We start from the raw sequence: 21,773 nt of genomic DNA, 5'->3' as shown, positions 1-21,773 counted from the left end.
TGTACCATAAGTAGAGTTGCTTAAATTGGTAATGCTATATAAATATCCATAATAAATAAAAATTTAGACTGCATGCACGCGGTTAAAACAAAATTCCTCCAGAAGCCCTCCCTAGCCCCCTCAATACAGAGATATGGGTTCCCTCTCCAGCAGCTACATGCAGTAGTCACCTCCACCGATGGCTGTGGCTAATGGAGGTCTGCCCATGCCTGTGCACTAAAATCCCATAGACTTGAATAGGACATACCAGTATATTGGAAGAAGGTAAGTGCAAAGTTCTTGGATGGGGGGGGGGGGGGGGGCTGATCTATGTATTGAGAAGTCTGGGAGAATCTTCATTTGAATGGGTACATGTACTTTAATCACTTCAATACCAGGCACTTTTACCCCCTTCCTGCTCAGGCTTATTTTCAGCTTTAGTGCTGTCACATTTTCAATGACAATTGTGCGGTCATGCAACACTTTACCAATAAGACATTTTTATCATTTTTTTTCACACAAATACAGATTTATTTTGGCGATATTTAATCACCACTGGGTTTTTTATTCTTTGCTAAACAAAAAAAAGTCTTAACATTTTGAAAAAACAAAAAACAGTTTTTCTTAGTTTCTGTTTAAAAATGTTGCTAATAAATAAAATAATAAATAATCTTTCTTCATAAATTTAGGTCAAAATGTATTCTGCTACATGTCTTTGGTGAAAATACCCAAGTCAGTGTTTTTTATTTAGTTTGTAGGAAAGTTCTAGAGTTCGCAAACTATGGTGTATATATATATATATATATATATATATATATATATATATATATGAAAATTGATCAATCCTGACACCCTATATAATTTCTTAAGGCCCGAAAATGGCAAGACAGTACAAATACCCCCAAATGACCCATTTTGGGAAAGCAGAGAGTCCAATGTATTAAGAGGTATGGCAAGTTTTTTGAAGATGTAATATCCTTGGAACAATTATTTAGAAAATAACAAAAATAAAAAATATTCACAATTTTTTTTACATACTGTCACCAGTACAGTACAGCATTATCATAACACTGGTGTGGGTGTGATCAGGGATACTGACTGGTGACACTACGTAAAAATGTTTAATTTGTTTTTACAATTTACACACTGTGACCAGAGCAATACAGTGTTACCATAGTAACACTGTACTACTCTGGGGAAGTGATCAGGATTTTTTTTTTTATACATTATGATTGCCTATATTATATATCAATGACTTTCATTGGTATAAGCAACCATTTTTACTGAATGAAACTGGTTCTTTTAGTGCCTTTAATTGTGATTATTCAAAGCGAATCACATGGTACAGACGGGCTGTGATTGGTCCTGTCTGTACCATGTGATCACTGTGATCAATCACAGCTAGAAACACAATTGTATACAATATTAAAAAAGAATAGCGCACACATGCAAAAGAAATGACTATCAAATATGAAGACAATCCATAAATAAAAATGGGGATTTGGTCCCACCATATGGCCATATCGTGCTCAAGCCCACCACTACATCAAAGTACCCCATTGTCAGTGGGTCCTACACTATCCATAAAAAAGGGGGGGAATCCAGCCTCTCTAACCCTTGGAAATAATACTCCTTGCTGTTTTTTTTGCTTGTTAATTGTATACAATAGATGGCATAAAAGGAAGCCATCCATTGTTTACAGTTATAATGTGATCTGCTGTGATTGGTCACAGTGATCACAAGACACTGTCAGCAGGCCGGGGCAGTGATCAGTCATCGGCTGTGTCTGGTGTCGCGCCGTTTGTCCCAACACAACAGTGATCCCGCCCAGCTGTTATTTTACTATAGGCCAGGCTGGAAGGTGTTAAAAGAGAAGTAGGGCCAAAGCTTGTTTGGCCATACTTCTCATGTGGGTCAAATAGAGTACACTTCTTTTTGCACTCCCGTGACCCAGAACAGGCTAAATATTGTTTTCTAATGTTACAGAGGCACTTCAGTCTGTGGGAGGATCCCAACAGTATAAAAAATGTTGGGATCAACACCAAAAGTCTGACTGGCAGCTGGCTCAGCCTCCCAGAGTGCCACTGAGAGCCTGATCCAGCCCCTCCCCCCCTCTCCTGCCTGGTGCTCCAGTGAGCACTGGAAGGGCAGAGCAGAGAGCAATGACTGATAGTCACCACTCTCTGCTCAAAGCAGATGGGGAACTGAATTATCAGAAGTTATGGAATTGCTCAGTTCTGGCTAAGTTCTTGCTTGGAGGCAATGGGGAACAGCTGCAGCATCAGACTAATGCTGCAGCAATATATGGGAGTATGTATGTTTTTTTTTTTTTTACTTTCCACACTTTTTCTTTAATGCAACAATACTATGTTTCTATTTCCTACAGCCACTCTGTAAGTAAGCATTTCCTCTCCCACAATAAAAGTGACATTTAAAACAGGCGTACATTGAAGTACACTGATAACAATTCAAAAGCATTTCAAATGTATAGATAAAAAAATATCAGCAGGCACCAAACATGAACAGAACTTGTCATCGCTGTGCTCAGTCGCTAACTACGTGCTTGTTCTTTAACCTGACCAGAGAGCAAACCAAAAAAAAAAAAATGCTATGTTCTGCCTGACTAAGCTCTTTGTGCTAAATGAAAGACAAAAAGCTATTACAGATTTTGGCAGCCATGATTTTCATTGTAAAGAAAATTACAAAATATATTGTAAATAATATTGTAAGGCCCCGTTCACATAGCAGCGACGCTACTTCCCGGGGCGACCTCCGAGGTCGCGGCACGCTGCTCGCCCCGTGACCTCGGAGCAGCCGGGACAGACTTCATAACATTGAAGTCTATGACGGTAGCCTCCAGGTCGCCCCAAAGAAGCTCCGGACCCTTTTTCTAAGTCGGAGCGACTTGTGTCACTCCTATTAGAACGGGTCCGCAGCTTCCCTATGGAAGGTGACCTACGGCGACCTGTGAGGCGACCAGGTCGCCTCACAGGTCGCCCCAGTGTGAACGGGGTCTAAATAATATTTATTGTAAATAATAATATATAATATTGTAAATAATGTATTTAAAATAATAAAAGCTGAAAAACTATTTACATTTCTTTGTCAGATAAATATGAAATATTACAATTAAAATATGTAAATATTACATATATAATTCATATTTACCATCTCCAGCCACCAGATGGAGCTGTAAGTTCCTTTTAACATGTTTACTAGGCTGTTTTTTTTTCTGAAAATACCCTGTTGTTTATCAAGCTTAATAACGGAAGCTCAAATTACAGACAAAGAGAGGAGAAATAAAAAAAAAGCTTGGCACGGATTTTACTGTTTCCCTTATTGAAACAGAGAGCTGTCATACACACATATTACTGACACATCCCTAATCCCATTTGACATTCTGTAGGATTTAGGTAATTAAAAAGTAAATTAAACAAGTATAGTTGCATTCACACAGCTGACTCCATTCGCCCCCTTTGGCTGCTTAAAATTAGAAGAAAATTAATTTTTATATCTATGACTGAGCATTTTAATAACTTGTATCACCAAGAAAATGGTACAATACCACTGACATTTTTTTTTTTTACTCCAGGCTACATTCACACATTACCCAATAAATAAAAAAGTTGAAACTTGAAAAGTTGAAAAGCTTTAAAAATAAGAAAACTGGCGGAGGAGCAGTATGTTTTCACAGCACTACAATATATGTGCAAAATGAAGAGCACAGCGATGTCTTCACACCTGTGCCATTGTGCATGGGATTGGACTCCTCTTAAGCCCCATACACACACGCAGATCGTCGTCATACAAATGTTCGTCTTTTCTCCCCGGGATGTCGGTGTCTGTTGAAAAGTGCAAAGACAGCACAAGGACAGCACAAGAATTTTGTCCGCAGACTTCAGCTGACTGCAGAAGTGATGTCATGTAATGGTTAACTTTCCCTGTGTTTTTTATTTTCTGAGCATGCCCAGTCTTGCAAATCTGCGGTCTGTCGGCTGATTTCTGTACTGACAGGCGAACAATCGTCCGTTCTGGTGTCCGCAGACAAAAATTTTCATGTTTGCAAGAAAGACTCTTGTCCGCAGATTGTGTGCAGGCATCTGTCGGAGGCACCATACTAACACGCATACAATCGGCAGATCCTTCGTCCGCCGACGTTTGTATGACGACGATCTGCGTGTGTGTATGGGGCTTTATACTTCGCCGGGCAAAACCTTAAATCATATGTTCATAAAGGATCAAGAATAAAGCAATATAGAACAAACAGGCATTGTCGCTCAGGAATAATCCTGGAGCCTAAAATAGATCCATCTATAGACATACCGTAAAAAGGTAATTAGCTGAAAGTAACAGATTGCTATTTTACACTAGAGAAGGTGGGCTACTTTCATGCCTTTGAAAGGATGAGAGCTGAAGGCTTGGCTGACTGCTGTTTTAAGGTTTTAGTGAACAGTAGCATATTGTATTTCAGCACGCGGCTTGTGTAATTAATGATATTTAATTCTGTTACATACAGATAGCTTGCTTTTGCTGCAGGCGTATGATGTACCCACGTATTTGTCAAAGCTTTTTTCAGTTTAACCACTTCTGGACAGGAAGGTTTTACCCCCTTTTTGCAATATGGCACTGCGCTACTTTAATGGACAAATGCGCGGTCGTGCGATTTCTTTTGGTGGTATTTGGTCACCTCTGAGCTTTTTCTTTTTTTGCGCTATAAACAAAAAGGACTGCCAATTTAAAAAAAAACAAGAAAAAAACAATACTTTTTACTTTCAGCTATAAAACATATCCAAAAAAATCCAATATTATGTATTCTGCTACATATTTTTGGTAAAAAAAAAAAAAAAAAAAAAGTTTATATTGATTGGTTTGCGCAAAAGTTATTGCATCTACAAACGATGCAATAGTTTTATGGAATTTTTATTTATTTCTTTTTTTTACTAGTAATGGCAACGATCAAAGATTTTAATGGGGCTGCGACATTGCAGCGGACAAATCGGACATCTAACTGACATCTTTTGACACTTTTTGGGGACCAGTGACACTAATACAGTGATTAGAGATAAAAAAAAATATGCACTGACACTGCACTATTGACACTGGCAGGGAAGGGGTTAACATCAGGGGCGATCAAAGGGTTAAGTGTGTCCCTAGGAGGTGCTTACTAACTGCGGGGGTATTGCACTGATTGGGGGAAGAGAGAGATCAGAGTTCCTTCTTAGCAGGAACACATGATGTCCATCTTGTCCCCTTGTAGAATGGCGATCTGTCTTGTTTACATAGGCAGATCGCCGTTCTGCCTCTCCCAGGGATGATCACGGGTGACCAGCAGACATCAGATCCGCCGGAACCGTTAATTGACATCTCCACTAGCCAATCATGCCGTTATTGCGCCATCTAATGGCTATCGGACGAAGCAACGTACAGGTATGTCATTTTGCGCATTAGCGCCACAGTAAATACACCGCAGGTGGTTAACAATTTAATTTAGGATTTCTAAACGTTACATTTTCTTACCGGTTAAAGTAGTTTAAGTCTCGATTCACACTAGAGCGACTTGTCAGGCGACTTGTCAGCCTGACAAGTCGCGCTCCCTCGCAGTCCATTGACTGCTACAGGACCCATTCTAATAGGAGCGACACAAGTCGCTCCGACTTAGAAAAAGGGTCCTGTACTACTTCGGGGCGACATCGGAGCGACTTGCATAGACTTCCATTATGTGAAGTCCCTGCAAGTCGTGGTGCACGGGACTGCACAAGTCGCCCCCGAAGTAGTACAGAGTCGTGCCGCCCCAGTGTGAACCGACTCTTAAAGTCACATTTTTACCTTTGCCCTACAGGTAAGCTTATAAAACAGAAATCTTACCTGTAGGTGCCTGAGAAACAACCTGAACTTGCACTGCAGTACTCTCTGCATTCACAGAATACAGAGTGAATTCACAGAGGGCTGTGCGACAATAGTGACACGCATGCGCAGGAATGAGGGTCTGGTCCTTAAAAATGGCCAGAGAGCATAAACCCGAACTAAAGATTGGGTACAAATGGCAGCGCGGGGGGTGTGGTGATGGCTCAGCACTGAAGGGCTGTTTCAAAAGGTAAGTCTGTCATAATGTGCTAGTATACAATGCATACCTACAGTACACATTATTGCATAAAGCTGTGTTGCCCTTTCAGGTGCTCCTTGCTGAAAAGGCCAGTTATAGTGCAGTGGCCATTTGTTTGCACTGTTGGAAAACTGCTGAGGGGACACATTGGACACCTTTGCTGCCATTGTGCTGGGTGTCCAGTGCTACCCTGCACCTTTAAGGAGCGGGTGTGCTCCCTCCAGGCTCACCTGCCCTCTACCTATCTATTATAATGCATGTGCTTCTACTGTACAGGCTCTCAAAATTTAGAATTAGGACAACAGATAATACTAGGGTGCCAGGAAGTGGCTCTGCAGCTTACTCATGTATTTGCAAATATGTGCAAACTAAACCCGTGTTTAATGCATACTGTTAGACAAGATAATTCAGTTGGTTGCAGGCTGATGGGTAAGCTGAGCTGGGAGTTTTCTTTGGTTTTCTTTGACATGCGTCGCCCTTCCAGGTGCTCCTTCCTGCAAAGGCGAGTTATAGGTGATGACAGTGGACATTTGTTTGTACTGTTGGAATACTGGTGATGGGACATACTGGACACCATTGCTGCCATTGTGCTATATGCTGGGTGTCCAATGCGCCCCTGTGCCTTTATGGAGGGGTGGGCTCCCTCCAGGCTCACCAGCCCTCTACCTATCCATTATAATGCATGTGGAGTCTCTCAAAATGTCGGGACAAGTATCTGGAATGCACGCAATCTGCATTTTGCACCCTGGATACATACCAAACAAAATGTTTTTACCTACTGGTACACCATCTAACCCTGTCCAAAGACTTTTACCCTCTCATAGAAATTTACAGGTCACCAGCAGTGGCGTTAGATGGTGCGCCTATACCTTCTGCCTGTGCCTAAATGCCAGTCTCTTGCACTGGGGCTAAGTACCCAATATACATGGGACCTAATCAATACAATCAAATAATACACTTAAAAATAGAGATAAAAAGTGATTTACCAGTACATTTTCTGCTAGCGGGCGGCACAACCTGGCACAGCAACATACTGGTACGTTGCGGTGTACTTACTGGTTTTTTGGGCGCATGTGCGTCTGCCCCTTGCTGATCTGTGCTGTGATTGGACACCGCTGACAGGTAACAGGGAATCCACCTGCACCTGGTCTTCCTTCCAAGTCCATTTGTATGGATAAGATGTGATGAGGTCAGCATGCGCGGTACAGCTCTTTCTAAGAATTAAGAATTGGATGTTGTCCATTGAGAGCGCAGTGCACATGCCCTGGTGACATCACCGGCTGCTACACAAATAAATGTCTCCTAAATGGTGCACATTTAGGAGACATTTACTATACCTACAGGTAGGCCTTATAATAGGCTTACCTGTAGGTACACAACAACAAAGGAAGCATACTCCTACTTGAAAGTAGCACAGCGCTAAATAGCAAAAAAAATGTCCTGATCATAAAGAGGGTAAAACCTTTCAGCGGTTAAGTGTTAAAAATTTATAAAAAAGCGATTCCAACCAAAAAGTTAGCTATACTTATTCCAAACAATCACATACAAACTAAAACAGCAACATAAAACCTGTGTTTGTAACTCCCACTTTGTTCCCATGGAACTCCTGGCCAGTAAGGTAAAAGAAAACAATGTATCAGTGCAGTGCAGCGATGTAATGCCCTTTGCTCAGGAATGTAAAAAATGTGTATCATATCAGAGTTCATACCAGTATCATACCAGAATTCTGTGAATGGAGGCACACCAAGAATGTTTTCTTACTTTCCCAATATCTTTGTGTGCCTTTATTCACAGATCAATCTCCCTGGGTGCAGTGTTAGCCTGTGAAAAAATTGAGATAAAACAATGTAAAAAATAACACTAAATTTAAGTGCTAAATATCACATAACATAGATATTTAACTCACTAAATAATCAAGGCTTTTTTTATCTAGTGAATTCAGTACTTTTCGTGTAAATATCACATGAGTTGTTTTAACACGGGGCAGGGGCTCCATTGTCCTGTTTGGTCATATGACGTCCTTCAGAACAAGTCGATTTGCGAGCCCACGGGGAGGCGCCCGGACACACCACATTTATGATTACGGCTATGAGGTAGGAAATTTACCATGTGATCAGCTGTTTCCAATCCCAGCTGATGACATTGTAAACAGGAAATGCCGGTTATTGGCATTCCTTTCCTCACACTGACAGCGCGTGAGTAGAGGAGAGTCGGTAAGCAGCTCTCCTGACGGGGGGTGTGTGCTGATAATCAATACATTGATTATCAGTGCAACCCCATCAGCGATGCCTGCCAGTGATGCCAACCTTTGTCCACCAGTGATGCCCATCAGTGATGCCTGTCAGTGCCCATCAGTGATGCCTGTCAATCCCCATCAGTGCCACCTATCAGTGCCCATAAAGGCTGCCCATCAGTGCTGCCTATCAGTGCCCATCAGTGCTGCATATCAATGCTGTCCATCAGTCCCCATCTGTACTATCTTATCAGTGAAGCCTATCAGTGCCCATAAAGGCTGGCCATCAGTGCCTCCTCATTAGTGCCGTCTATCAGTGCCCATCAGTGCTGCATATCAGTGCTGCCTTTCAGTGCCCATCAGTGCTACATATTAGTGCCACCTCATCAGTGCAGGCTATCAGTGCCCATCAGTGCAGCCTCATCAGTGCACATCAGTGAAGGAGGAAACATTATTTACAACATTTTGTAACAGAAACTAAGAAAATTCTACATTTTTTTTTGTTTAGCAAAAAATAAAAAAAACAAAAAATGAAAAATCCAGTGGTGATTAAATACTACCAAAAGAAAGCTCTATTTGTCTCAAAAAAATGATACAAGTTTTATTTGGGTACAACATTGCATGACTTCGCAATTGTCATTCAAAGTGTGAAAGTGCTGAAAGGTGAAAATAGGCTTTGGGTAGGAAGGGGGTGAAAGTGACCTGTACTGTAGTGGTTAAAGGAGTTGTAAAGTCAGAAGGTTTTTTTATCTTAATACATTCTATGCATTAAGATAAAAAACTTTCTGTGTGGAGCAGCCCCCCTCGGCCCCCCCTAATACTTACCTGAGGTCCCTCTCTGTCCAGCAATTTCCACGAGTGTCTCAGCCGACCGAGGTTCTCCTTCCTGGTTGGCTGAGTCAAAGCACCAGTGCCAGCAGCGGCAGCCAATCAAAGTCAGCTAGCCAATCAGGAGAGAGAGGGGGCAAGGCCGAGGCTCGGTGTATGAATGGACACAAGTAGCAGTGACTCAGCTCAGGTGCCTCCATAGCTTGCTGTGGGGGCACTCCCCAGGAGGGAGGGGCCAGGATCACAGAAGAGCGACCCAAGTAGAGGAGGATCTGGGCTACTCTGTGCAAAACCAACTGCATAGAGGAGGTAAGTATAACATGTTTGTTATTTTTATAGGAAAAAAAAATGAGACTTTACAATTGCTTGAAGGCAAAAATTCATGCATTATTTACTTCTTAGTGAATTGACCCCATAAGGTCTGCGATTAAAAATGAATGTTTCTATGTTAGCAGATGACACCCAGCTTTGTAGTGGAACACAATTTTCGCAAGAAAATCTCCAAATTGCCAGCTGACATTCACACTCTATCAGGGATCCTCAAACTACGACCCTCCAGCTGTTGCGGAACTACACATCCCATGAGGCATTGTAAAACTCTGACATTCACAGACATGACTAGGCATGATGGGAATTGTAGTTCCTGAACAACTGGAGGGCTATAGTTTGAAGACCCCTGCTAGACGATTGACAGCAACTTGGCAAATTAGGTAAATGTGAACAATTGTAAGCTTCTACACTTGGGAGCCCAAGCAGAGTGTGCAATGTATGATTGGGGGGGGGGGGGGGGCAAAAATTGTTCTTAATAATAGCTAAGGATATCCTTGTGTATCAAAGACTAAAATTAAAAATGTATGCCCCTATACAAAGCATTGGTAGACCCTTATCACGAGTATTAAATACAAAACAGGCAATTTAGAGTTGAACTCCAAGGTGCCCCCCCGTTTGCAGCCCCACCTATACCCCAGCACCAATGACACAGGAATTCTACACAACATTTTGTCCAAAAAGACTACCCACAAAGACCACATGCAAGTGCCCATTTATCTGCTGCCAAGGAAAGGTTTATTCCAGAAATGAGCTCAGGCAACCCATATAATGTCACTTTTTTGTACTTATTTAGAACATGCAGTTACTTTTTGTCACTTTCATAAAAATGATATCCTGGAAACCGTACAAACTCAATTAAGAAAGAGAATAGAGAAACTAAACTATGAACAGTCCATTAAACTGAATGCATTCACCCTTGCGAACAGGTGATTGGGGGGGTATAGGATCACCTTGTATAAAAATATAAAAGGCCCATAAAGGAAAATCAGTGGAAAGCTGATCTCTTCAAGGTCACCATAAAGGATATGAAAGCACTCCTCGTGTTTGGAAAAGAATAAAAGTTTAACCTAAATAAAAATGTTGGCATTCTTCTACGGAAACAGCTTCACTTCACTTTCAATAAAGGGGCTGGATGTGTTTTTAAATGCATAAAATATAAATGGCTACTAATATTAATATATAATACATAGCAGAAGGTTTATCTGGGGAGATATCCGATTGTCTTCATGAGTCAGGAAAGATTTTTTTCTTTATGGAGCAAAAGTATTTTGCCTTCTTTTGGATCCACCAGGATTTAAGGATTATGAAATTGCAATTTATTTTGTATTTATTTCACATTGAACTTTTTTTTTTTTTTTTTTTTTTTACTCTAATTAAATGTGTATATCTATAAAAATCTGACCAGTCCTAGCAAAGAATCAGAGAGATAGAATACATTTTCTTACCTGAACACTACTGTTCCTATGAGATTATTTCAGTATGGAGGTACTGCCCCACATTTATGTTTAGCCAATACATATTTTTGCCATGGCTGTGATTTAATGTCTACTCTACATCACAGTACAAATCTATTAATCAGCAATTTAGTTTGTGTGTAGCTGACAGTTGCTAAGTATCTATGCATTTTAGTAGCCAATCTACACTCACTTGCCACTTTATTGGGTACACCTTGCTAGTACCAGGTTGGACCCCATTTGGCCTTCATTCTTTGTGGCATAGATTCAACAAGGTGTTGGAAACATTCCTCAGAGATTTTGGTCCATACTGACATGATAGCATCACATAGTTGCTGCAGATTGGTCGGCTGCACATCCATGATGCAAATCTCCCATTCCACCACATTCCAAGGTGTTCTATTGGATTGAGATCTGTTGACTGTGGAGGTCATTGGAGTACAGTGACCTCATTGTCATGTTGAAGAAACCAGTGGTGAGATGATTTGAGCTTTGTGACATGGTACATTATCCTGCTGGACGTAGCCATCAGAAGATTGGTACATTGTAGTCATAAAGGGATGGACATGGTCCTCAACAATACTCAGACAGGCCGTGGTGTTTAACAGTGCTCAATTGGTACTAAGGGGCCCAAAGTGTACCAAGAAAATCTCCTCCACACCATTACACCACCACCACCAGCCTGAACCGTTTATACAAGGCAGGATGGATCCATGCTTTCATGTTGTTTACACCAAATTCTGACCCTACCATCTGAATGTCACAGCTGAAATCGAGACTCATCAGATCAGCCAATGTTTTTCCAATCTTCTATTGTCCAATTTTGGTGAGCCTGTGTGAATTGTAGCCTCAGTTTCATGTTCTTGGCTGACAGGAGTGGCCATTCAGACATGGTATTCTGCATACCTTGGTTGTAACGAGTGGTTATTTGAGTTACTGTTGCCTTTCTATCATCTGGAACCAGTCTGCTCATTCTCCTCTGACATCAACAAGGTATTTTGCTCCACACAACTGCTGCTCGCTGGGTAGCGTGAAAATCCCACTAGATCAGCAGTTTTTGAAATACTCAGACCAGCCCATCTGGCACCAACAACCATGGCAGGTTCAAAGTCACTTAAATCCCCTTTCTTCCCCATTCTGCTGCTCGGTTTGAACTTCAGCAAGTCGCCTTCACCACATCTAGATGCCTAAATGCATTAAGTTGCAGCCATGTGATCGGCTGATTAGCAATTTGTGTTACCAAGCAATTGAATAGGTGTACCTAATAAAGTGGCCAGTGAGTGCACAATACCTCTAGTGGGCATTCTATACAATTTAGTCACATCAAATTTTTTTTATAAATAACCTAAAATATGTGCTCACAGAAAATCTATAGTATTGAAAGGAATGAGGAGGTTGCCATTGCTAACCTTCTGAAAATGCTGGCTGCCTGACTGCCACTTGCTCTGGTGCCGCCTCTTTCTCTCCACCTGTGGGTGATTCCTTGGTATCATCACATATAGAGGTATTAATCCTGCATTGTATGTGGTGGGGTCGACCATAGCCATGGGCAGGTTAGAGGGGAGGCTGAGGGGCATAGGTCCACCACTGGGGGGACCTTGCTGGAGCGCAGAATAAGCATGCAATGCAGACAACTCCACTACAAGGGTTATTTTGAGTCTCTTTTGTAATAAACCCTTTATCCTACACATCAGCATTTGTGCACACTGAGCTACAAATGAGAAGCTAAACGTGTATTTACAGCACGGCTCTGTGCCATGACAATGTGACTCCCATATGCATGTGTAGGAGTGACGTCATCAAGGCCTGGCCAACCAAGAGTTGGAACCCAGTAGGAAGACCAGGAAAAGATGGGAGCACAACAAGACCAACCTCCTGTGCTCAAGAGAAGTGCACTAGCCAAAGACAATCCGTACTCTTCAGCAGATCCACTTTTGCACCGGTTTTGCTGCCCCCTGCAGATCGGGGAAACCCAAAGGAAATACTGCAAAAACAAAGAACAGAGGGCGCACCAACTTAGCGCATTACCTTTGTGATAGCTTTATTGTGTAAAAAGACAAACGTGTACTCACAAACGACATCGGTAATAAGGCACATCAAAGTCTGGATATACTTGAGGCAGCCTGGTCAACTAAACGTGAGGAAACCATCTAAACAGCTGATGCCCTCTTCCTCAGAGCCTGCTTCAAGTACATATGGACTTTGATGTGCCTTATTACCGATGTCCTTTGTGAGTACACATTTTCCTTTTTTACACAATAAAACTATCACTAAGGTAATGGGCTAGGTTGGTGCACCCTCTGTTCTTTATTTTTGAAGATGGGAGCACCCCTGATTGATGGGAGCGCTGACAATTTGTTTTTTGCCAAGGTTTTATTCTGCTTTAAATATTTTGAGCCACTCATCCAAAAATATTTTATAGTCAATAAAGCATAACAACACATTATTGGTCAGAGACTTAGAAAGCACTGAATCATCTAGGATCAGCAGGACAATCAGGCAGCTAGCATTCCAGAAGAGACTTACCAATGGCATTCCAGAAGAGACTTACCAATGGCATTCCAGAAGAGACCTACCAATGGCATTCCAAAAGAGACCTACCAATGGCATTCCAGAAGAGACTTACCAATGGCATTCCAGAAGAGACTTACCAATGGCATTCCAAAAGAGACTTACCAATGGCATTCCAGAAGAGACTTACCAATGGCATTCCAGAAGAGACTTACCAATGGCATTCCAAAATAGACTTACCAATGGCATTCCAGAAGAGACTTACCAATGGCATTCCAGAAGAGACTTACCAATGGCATTCCAGAAGAGACTTACCAATGGCATTCCAAAATAGACTTACCAATGGCATTCCAGAAGAGACTTACCAATGGCATTCCAGAAGAGACTTACCAATGGCATTCCAAAAGAGACTTACCAATGGCATTCCAGAAGAGACGCGGGCTGGAGCTGGCGTGGTCCACGCTCAGGTCTGTCTGCCACCCCCCCCCCCCCCCCGCCCCGACCCATGGAGCACCAGCCGCCACTGCTTTAAGTGGTCTTAAACCCAAAACCAAAAATGTATTAAATTGCAGCTTACCAATCCATAGTGGCTGCGTGAGTTTTTTAGGCTTCCCCTGGTGATCTGCCCAGTAACATACCTCCAGTATTAGAGTGCCCCCCCTCTAAGGAGTACAAGGAGCATTGTTAATCTGGGGGAAGGGGCTTGTTAGATGTACAATCAGATTTAGATACACTAACATACTGAAGTCAAACCCCAGCTCACGCTGCAGTTACACAAGTAGTTACAGCAAACAGATTTTCTTTTTCTTTTGGGATAAAGGTTTTACATAAATAAATAAAAGCTTATCATTGTAAGCACCCATGTCAATGTTAAATGATTTGTCCCAGCCCTCTAACTGCTGCATTTGCAGAAGAGCTTGTTCTGTTGAAAAGCAACAGGTTTAGGCTCCATGTACACGGGACGCTGGAAATGGCCGTTTAGGAGCAGTTGGGCGTTTTTTTCAGAAGCCCCTGAACGCAGCTCCATGTTATCTTATTTGTCCATGTACACCGGGTCGTTTACAGTCATTTGCAGGCAGTTGCGTTCAGGGACTTTTTTTAGAACGCAATTATTTGCGTTCGAACGTGTGTTTCCCGGGTGTTTCAAACGCAAAAACGCGACCGAACGAGATGACCCGCTTTTAGCGTTCGCGTTTTTCCATTTTAAAGGGGAATCATTTTTTTGACCTCTAGGAACGGTTCTAAACGCAAACGCCCGCTAAACGCGGGTACAAACACGACCGAACGGACGTTTCAAACGTCCTAAAAATTCCAGCATTCAAAGGGACGTTTAACAATGTCCCGTGTACATGGAGCCTTAATGGCTGGATCACCAGAAGAGAATAAAGGAAAGAAAGTCAAAAAAGAAAACGAATGCAGCCACCACATCTAAGAATGGGTGAGCTGCAATATAATAAATGTTTGCTTTTGGGTTTAATACCCCTAAATCAAACACAAACAATGAAATCCGTTTTAGTGAGATATTTTGGTGATCATTTCTTGGAAATCATTTTTTTAACCCTCTAAGGTGCCCCTAGGGTGACAAACACACTTTTAATGCAGAAGAGACATACTGGGGTTGGTTAACTAAAACCTGGTGCAGTTGTGCATGGTAGCCAATGAGCTTCCAGTTTTTTTTTTTTTTTTGTCAAAGCTTAATTGAACAAGCTGAAGTTAGAAGCTGATTGGCTACTATGCACAGATGTACCAGATTTTGCACTCTCTTTTAGTAAATCAACCCCACTATGTCTCTTAGGCATTACATTTCCTTATCTGTTTGCATGCCCTGCACACTGAATTGTGCTTGTGCAGCTCAGTGTACAATTTTGGCAATGCTGAGATTAATGTACTCCTGCACATGCATGGGAGTGACATTGGGGTTTCTTTACTAAAGACAAGTGCACTTAGAAGTGCAGTCGCTGTAGATCTGGGAGGGACATAAAAACAACATATTTGCTTGCACATGATTGGATGATAGAAATCAGCAGAGCTTCCCCTCATTTCAGATCTTCCCTTCAGATCTACAGAGATTGCACTTCCAAGTGCACTTGTAGTGATTTGCCTTTAGTAAATCAACCTCATAGTATTGGCCTGACCAATTAACATGGTCAAATCCAACTGACCAAAAATGTCAGCAGCCGACAGGGAGCTCCAGGACACAACAGTGCTGAAGAGAATATATTTCCACTAGTTAACACTACTGGTGGTCCTTTAAGTGGGTTAAAGGAGTTGTAAATTAGAAGGTTTTTTTTTTATCTTATTGCATTCTATGCATTAGCATAAAAAGCCTTCTGAGTGCAGCAGCCTCCTCAGCCCCCCCCCCCCTTAATACTTACCTGAGCCCTCTCTCTGTCCAGTGATGTCCACAAGTTCCTCTGCTGTCCTGGGACTCTCCCTCCTGATTGGCTGAGATACAGCTAGGGCCGGGACAAGGGGTGGGCAGGAGGGACGGCTGCCCTGGGCACTGTGGCATCATGTGAGGGTTGGAAGCACCACAAGGAGATTGGGGGAGGGGATTTGTTTTAGGAGGGGAAATTTGGGGAGGTGCGCTAGTGGTGGTTTGGGGGGGGGGATTTGTGTTGAGAGGGGAGATGGGGGAAGAGGATTTGTGGTGGGAGAAATGTGCTAGAAAAGGCAATATTCCCCCATTTTACTTTTTCTAGCACAAACCCCCCAAATCCCCTACCCTAGCACAAATCCTTTTGGAGGGGGATTTTGCTGGGAGGGAATTATTTTGGGGGATGTGGATTTGTGCTAGTAGAGATAATTGGGGGGCATTTGTGCTAGAAGGGAAATTATGGTGGGGGGGGGGGGGGTTGTGCTAGGATGGGGGATCGGGAAGGGGAATTTGTGCTGGAAGGGGAGAGAGAGGATTTATGCTCGGAGTGGAAATTTGAGGGGTGGAGGATTTGTGTTAAGGGGGAATTTTTATTTTTATGTTTTTGGGAAAAATTGTGCTGGGAGCATATGTGGAATGAGAGTATTTGAGGGGGGGGGGGGTGCAATTTGGCATGTTCGCCCTGGGCCCTGGATACAGCTGTGGCACCATTGGCTCCTGTGGCTGTCAATCAAAGTCAGGAAGTCAATCAGAGGAGAGAGGGGGCGGGACTGAACAGCAGCTCTGTATCTGCATGGACACAGGGAGCTGCAGCTCGGGTGCCACCATAGAAAGCTGCTTGCTGTGGGGGCACTTGATAGGAGGGAGGGGCTAGGAGGAGTGAAGAGGAGGATCTGGGCTGCTCTGAGCACAGAGGAGGTAATTATAATGTGTTTTTCTTTCTTTCTTTTTTATGAGACTTTACAATCACTTTAATGTCTTGGACACATCTTGCGTACCATGTAACTGCTGTGAGTGGCTCTCACTGCGGTTTGTTCCCCTGGCTCCCAATCAGAAGCCTTGAACAAGAGCGGTCCATGTCAGTGTTCTGGGATTTCGCAGTGAACACTCTCCGCACACAACCCCATGATGCCTTGGATGAAAACATGCAGCGGGTCAATGTCAAATGCCTTTCTTCCATTACACATTCAGCAAAAACTTAAAATCATCACCTAATACTGGGTAAGCAGAAGACTAATTTTCCATTGCTAAAACTCTCATGTCATGTCATAAATGTTTGTAAATTGCATAAATACACAGGAAAGATGCACTTCTACTTTCTATAAAAGGAATGGTAAAATCCAAATGTCATTTGGGATTAGAAGGGAATGTGTTGGGTGTAAATTGTTGGTGCCACAAATAGCTGTAATAAAAATGATGGGAGTAGGCAGGAATAAATCCAATCTCCCAGGTTAGTAAATCAGATTGGAGCAAAGAGCAGCAGTGCCCTGTGTATAGGATAAGTAACACCACCAGCAAAGTGCCCCAAGATAATTGCCATTCATTATTACTAAGGAAGAGCTGAACTTTATACATAAGAAGGAAGCAGAAACTGCCCCCCCCCCCCCCATATAATTCCCATTCATTATTACTAAGGAAGAGCTGAACTTTATACATAAGAAGGAAGCAGAAACTGCCCCCCCCCCCAATATGATTCCCATTCATTATTACTAAGGAAGAGCTGAACTTTATACATAAGAAGGAAGCAGAAACTGCCCCCCCCCCCCCCCAATATGATTCCCATTCATTATTACTAAGGAAGAGCTGAACTTTATACATAAGAAGGAAGCAGAAACTGCCCCCCCCCCCCATATAATTCCCATTCATTATTACTAAGGAAGAGCTGAACTTTATACATAAGAAGGAAGCAGAAACTGCCCCCCCCCCCCAATATGATTCCCATTCATTATTACTAAGGAAGAGCTGAACTTTATACATAAGAAGAAAGCAGAAACTACCCCCCCCCCCCCCAATATGATTCCCATTCATTATTACTAAGGAAGAGCTGAACTTTATACATAAGAAGGAAGCAGAAACTGCCCCCCCCCCCCCCATATAATTCCCATTCATTATTACTAAGGAAGAGCTGAACTTTATACATAAGAAGGAAGCAGAAACTGCCCCCCCCCCCCCAATATGATTCCCATTCATTATTACTAAGGAAGAGCTGAACTTTATACATAAGAAGGAAGCAGAAACTGCCCCCCCCCCCCCCAATATGATTCCCATTCATTATTACTAAGGAAGAGCTGAACTTTATACATAAGAAGGAAGCAGAAACTGCCCCCCCCCCCCATATAATTCCCATTCATTATTACTAAGGAAGAGCTGAACTTTATACATAAGAAGGAAGCAGAAACTGCCCCCCCCCCCCCAATATGATTCCCATTCATTATTACTAAGGAAGAGCTGAACTTTATACATAAGAAGAAAGCAGAAACTGCCCCCCCCCCCCCCCATATAATTCCCATTCATTATTACTAAGGAAGAGCTGAACTTTATACATAAGAAGGAAGCAGAAACTGCCCCCCCCCCCAATATGATTCCCATTCATTATTACTAAGGAAGAGCTGAACTTTATACATAAGAAGAAAGCAGAAACTACCCCCCCCCCCCCCCCAATATGATTCCCATTCATTATTACTAAGGAAGAGCTGAACTTTATACATAAGAAGGAAGCAGAAACTGCCCCCCCCCCCCCCCCCCATATAATTCCCATTCATTATTACTAAGGAAGAGCTGAACTTTATACATAAGAAGGAAGCAGAAACTGCACACACGGTACATGATGTCACACATGGAACATATCACATTCTATCATGCCAAGGAGTCGGGCACCGTGTAGGCTGTACATGGCACCTATCTCCATCCCAGGAGGGTACTTACAGCCAGTCTTCTCCATCAGTTCCTGAGTCACCGCAGACCTAGACTGTGCCAGCCCCATAGTGCGCTCCGCGGCTCCGATCCTCTGATAGTACGGACCAATCCAAAGTGCCGAGCGGGGACCCTTGTCCAATCACTGGCATCCAGAGACTCCTCCACACACTGCCGGCTGTGCTGGGTCCCGATCACATTGTCAGTACATCCCTGACTCTCTGTGTGTGGAGTCCCTCAGTCCGCTCTGCTCCTCTCCTCTCCGCTCTACTCTTCTCTCAGTCCAGGAAGCCTGCACACCAATTACACCATACTCTGTCATCTGTCCCATGGGTCCCTGTGCCTGCCGACTTCTACCTTCTACTGCCTCTGTACTATACAATGCAGTCTGCATCTCTGTACATGCTCACACCCGGAGGGGAGAGCCACCACCACATGCACCACACCTAGAGGAGGGGAGAGCCCATCACATGCACAGGCTCTGTCTCTGCTGACTACAGATACATAGACTTTACCCACACCTAGAGGAGGGGGAGAGCACACAGCACACCATTGGTGTCACTGCCTGAGAAAATCATCATCTTATTATTATTAGTTATTAACCTAGTGTCACTACCTAGGCAAAACATCATCATCATCATTTTATGTTTATTAATTTTATAACCTAGTGTCACTGCCTGGTCAAATCATCATCTTATGATTATTAACATGCTGTCACTGCCTGGGCTAATCATCATACAAATCATCTACTTATTATTGTTATTAACCTAGTGTCACTACCTGGGCAAATCATCATCATACAAATCATCATCATCATGTTATGTTTATTCATTTTATAACCTAGTGTCACTGCCAGGGCAAATCATCATCATACAAATCATCATCACCTTATGATTATTATTTACATGGTGTCACTGCCTGGGCAAATCATCTTCAAAGAAATCATCATCATCTTATGATTATTACTGTTAGTATTATTAGTTATTAACATGGTGTCACAATATATCATACAAATCATCATTACCATATGATTATTAATTCTTAACATGCTGTCACTGCCTGGGCAAATCATCATCATACAAATCATCATCATCATCTTTTGATTATTAATTTTATAACACAGTGTCACTGCCATGCAGAGATGTATAGTAACTAAGTAGAACTACTTCACTACTGTACTTAAGTACCGAAAGGCGGTATCTGTACTTTCCTGGAGTAGAATTTTTTTCTCCTACTTCCACTTTTACTTCACTTCATTTTTTCGATGATTTCAATACTTCTACTCTGATATTTTTTTTTTTGTGCTGCATAGTTACTCGTTACTATTATAAAAATTATCACTGCCAGAACAGTAGATGGCAGGTTTCATGAAGCTCAAAACATGTGTATTATCAGCACATACGAAAATAAATGCTACTGTATGTATAAATAAAAGCTTCCTTTGAAATAATAAAAAACAATATGATGTTCAAACGTTTGACTTCTTTCTTTAATAACTACATAACACAGTACTTGTACTTTTACTTTCAGTACTTGAGTAGCAATTTTTTTTTCAAAACTACTGGTACTTTTACTTTCAGTACTTGAGTAGCAAAATTTAAAAAAAAAAACTACTTGCAATACTTAAGTACAAAAAATGTTGAATACTTTAGTACTTCTACTCAAGTCACTTTTTGATCGAGCACTTCCACCTCTACTCAAGTCACTTTTTGATCGAGCACTTCCACCTCTACTCAAGTCACTTTTTGATCGAGCACTTGTACTTTTACTCAAGTATGGGTTTCGAGTACTTTATACAACTCTGCTGCCAGGGCAAATTACTACCATATAAATCATCATCACCTTATGATTATTAATTATTAATGTTGTCACTGCCTAGGCAAATCATCTTCATAGAAATCATCATCATCTTATGATTATTACTATTAGTATTATTAGTTATTTCCATGGTGTCACTATCTAAGCAAATCATCATCATCCTAAGATTATTACTCTTATTATTATTAGTTATTAACATGTCACTGCCTGGGCAAATCATCATACTACAAATCATCATCATCATCTTATGATTATTATTTAATAAAATGGTGTCACTGCCTGGACTCTCAAGTTGTAAAGCTGCGTAAACTGTTGGCGCTATATAAATACTATATATAATAAATAATGATACAAATCATCATCATTTTATGATTATTACTATTTTTATTATTAGTTATTAACATAGTGTCACTGCCTAGGCAAATCATCATCATACAAATCATCATCATCTTATGATTATTAATTATTAACATGCTGTCACTGCCTGGACAAATCATCTTCATAGAAATCATCATCATCTTATGATTATTATCATGCTGTCACTGCCTGGGCTTATCATCATCGTACAAATCATCATCTTATTATTATTAGTTATTAATGTGGTGTCACTGCCTGGGCAAATCATCGTCATACAAATCATCATCATCTCATGATTATTAGTATTATTAGTTATTAACATGGTGTCACTGCCTGGGTAAATCATCATCATACAAATCATCATCATCTTATGATTATTATTTAATAACATGGTGTCACTGTCTAGGCAAATCACCATGATACAAATCATGATCATCATCTTTTGATTATTAATTATTAACATGTTGTCACTGTCTGGGCAAATCATTCAAATCATCATCTTATTATTATTACTATTATTATTAGTTATTAACGTGGTGTCACTTGCTGGGCAAATTATCATCATAGAAATCATCATCATCATCATTATATTATTATTACGATTAATTACTATGGTGTCACTGCCAGCCTAGGAAAATCAACATCATAGAAATCATCATCTTTTTATTATCATTATTATTAACATGGTGTCTGTTCAAATCATCATCATTATCATCATCCACAAATAATAATACTAATGATAATAATACAATAATAATAATAAATTATGATGGTTATTATGATGATGATTATAATAATAATGTGATGAATATGATTATATAATAATAATAATAATTCAACAATAATGTATTGGCATAGGTTACACGTTCG

General features: G+C 41.4%; 1 protein-coding gene across 1 annotated transcript in view; it reads right to left on the bottom strand.

The window, feature by feature from the left end:
* The window catches only part of TESC (tescalcin), a 124,513-nt gene extending 105,657 nt beyond the window's left edge, over window positions 1-18,856 (bottom strand). Inside the window, exon 1 of the mRNA XM_082252239.1 lies at window positions 18,741-18,856. Within this exon, the coding sequence (XP_082108365.1) occupies window positions 18,741-18,798 (58 nt within the window). The 5' untranslated portion in view covers window positions 18,799-18,856. The remainder of the gene's footprint in view (window positions 1-18,740) is intronic.
* Between the last annotated feature and the right edge of the window lie 2,917 nt (window positions 18,857-21,773).

Source organism: Pelophylax lessonae (genome assembly GCF_965119305.1).
Source record: "Pelophylax lessonae genome assembly, chromosome: 1".
NCBI classification, from domain to species: Eukaryota; Metazoa; Chordata; class Amphibia; order Anura; family Ranidae; genus Pelophylax; species Pelophylax lessonae.
This window is presented reverse-complemented; position numbering and strand designations above follow the sequence as displayed.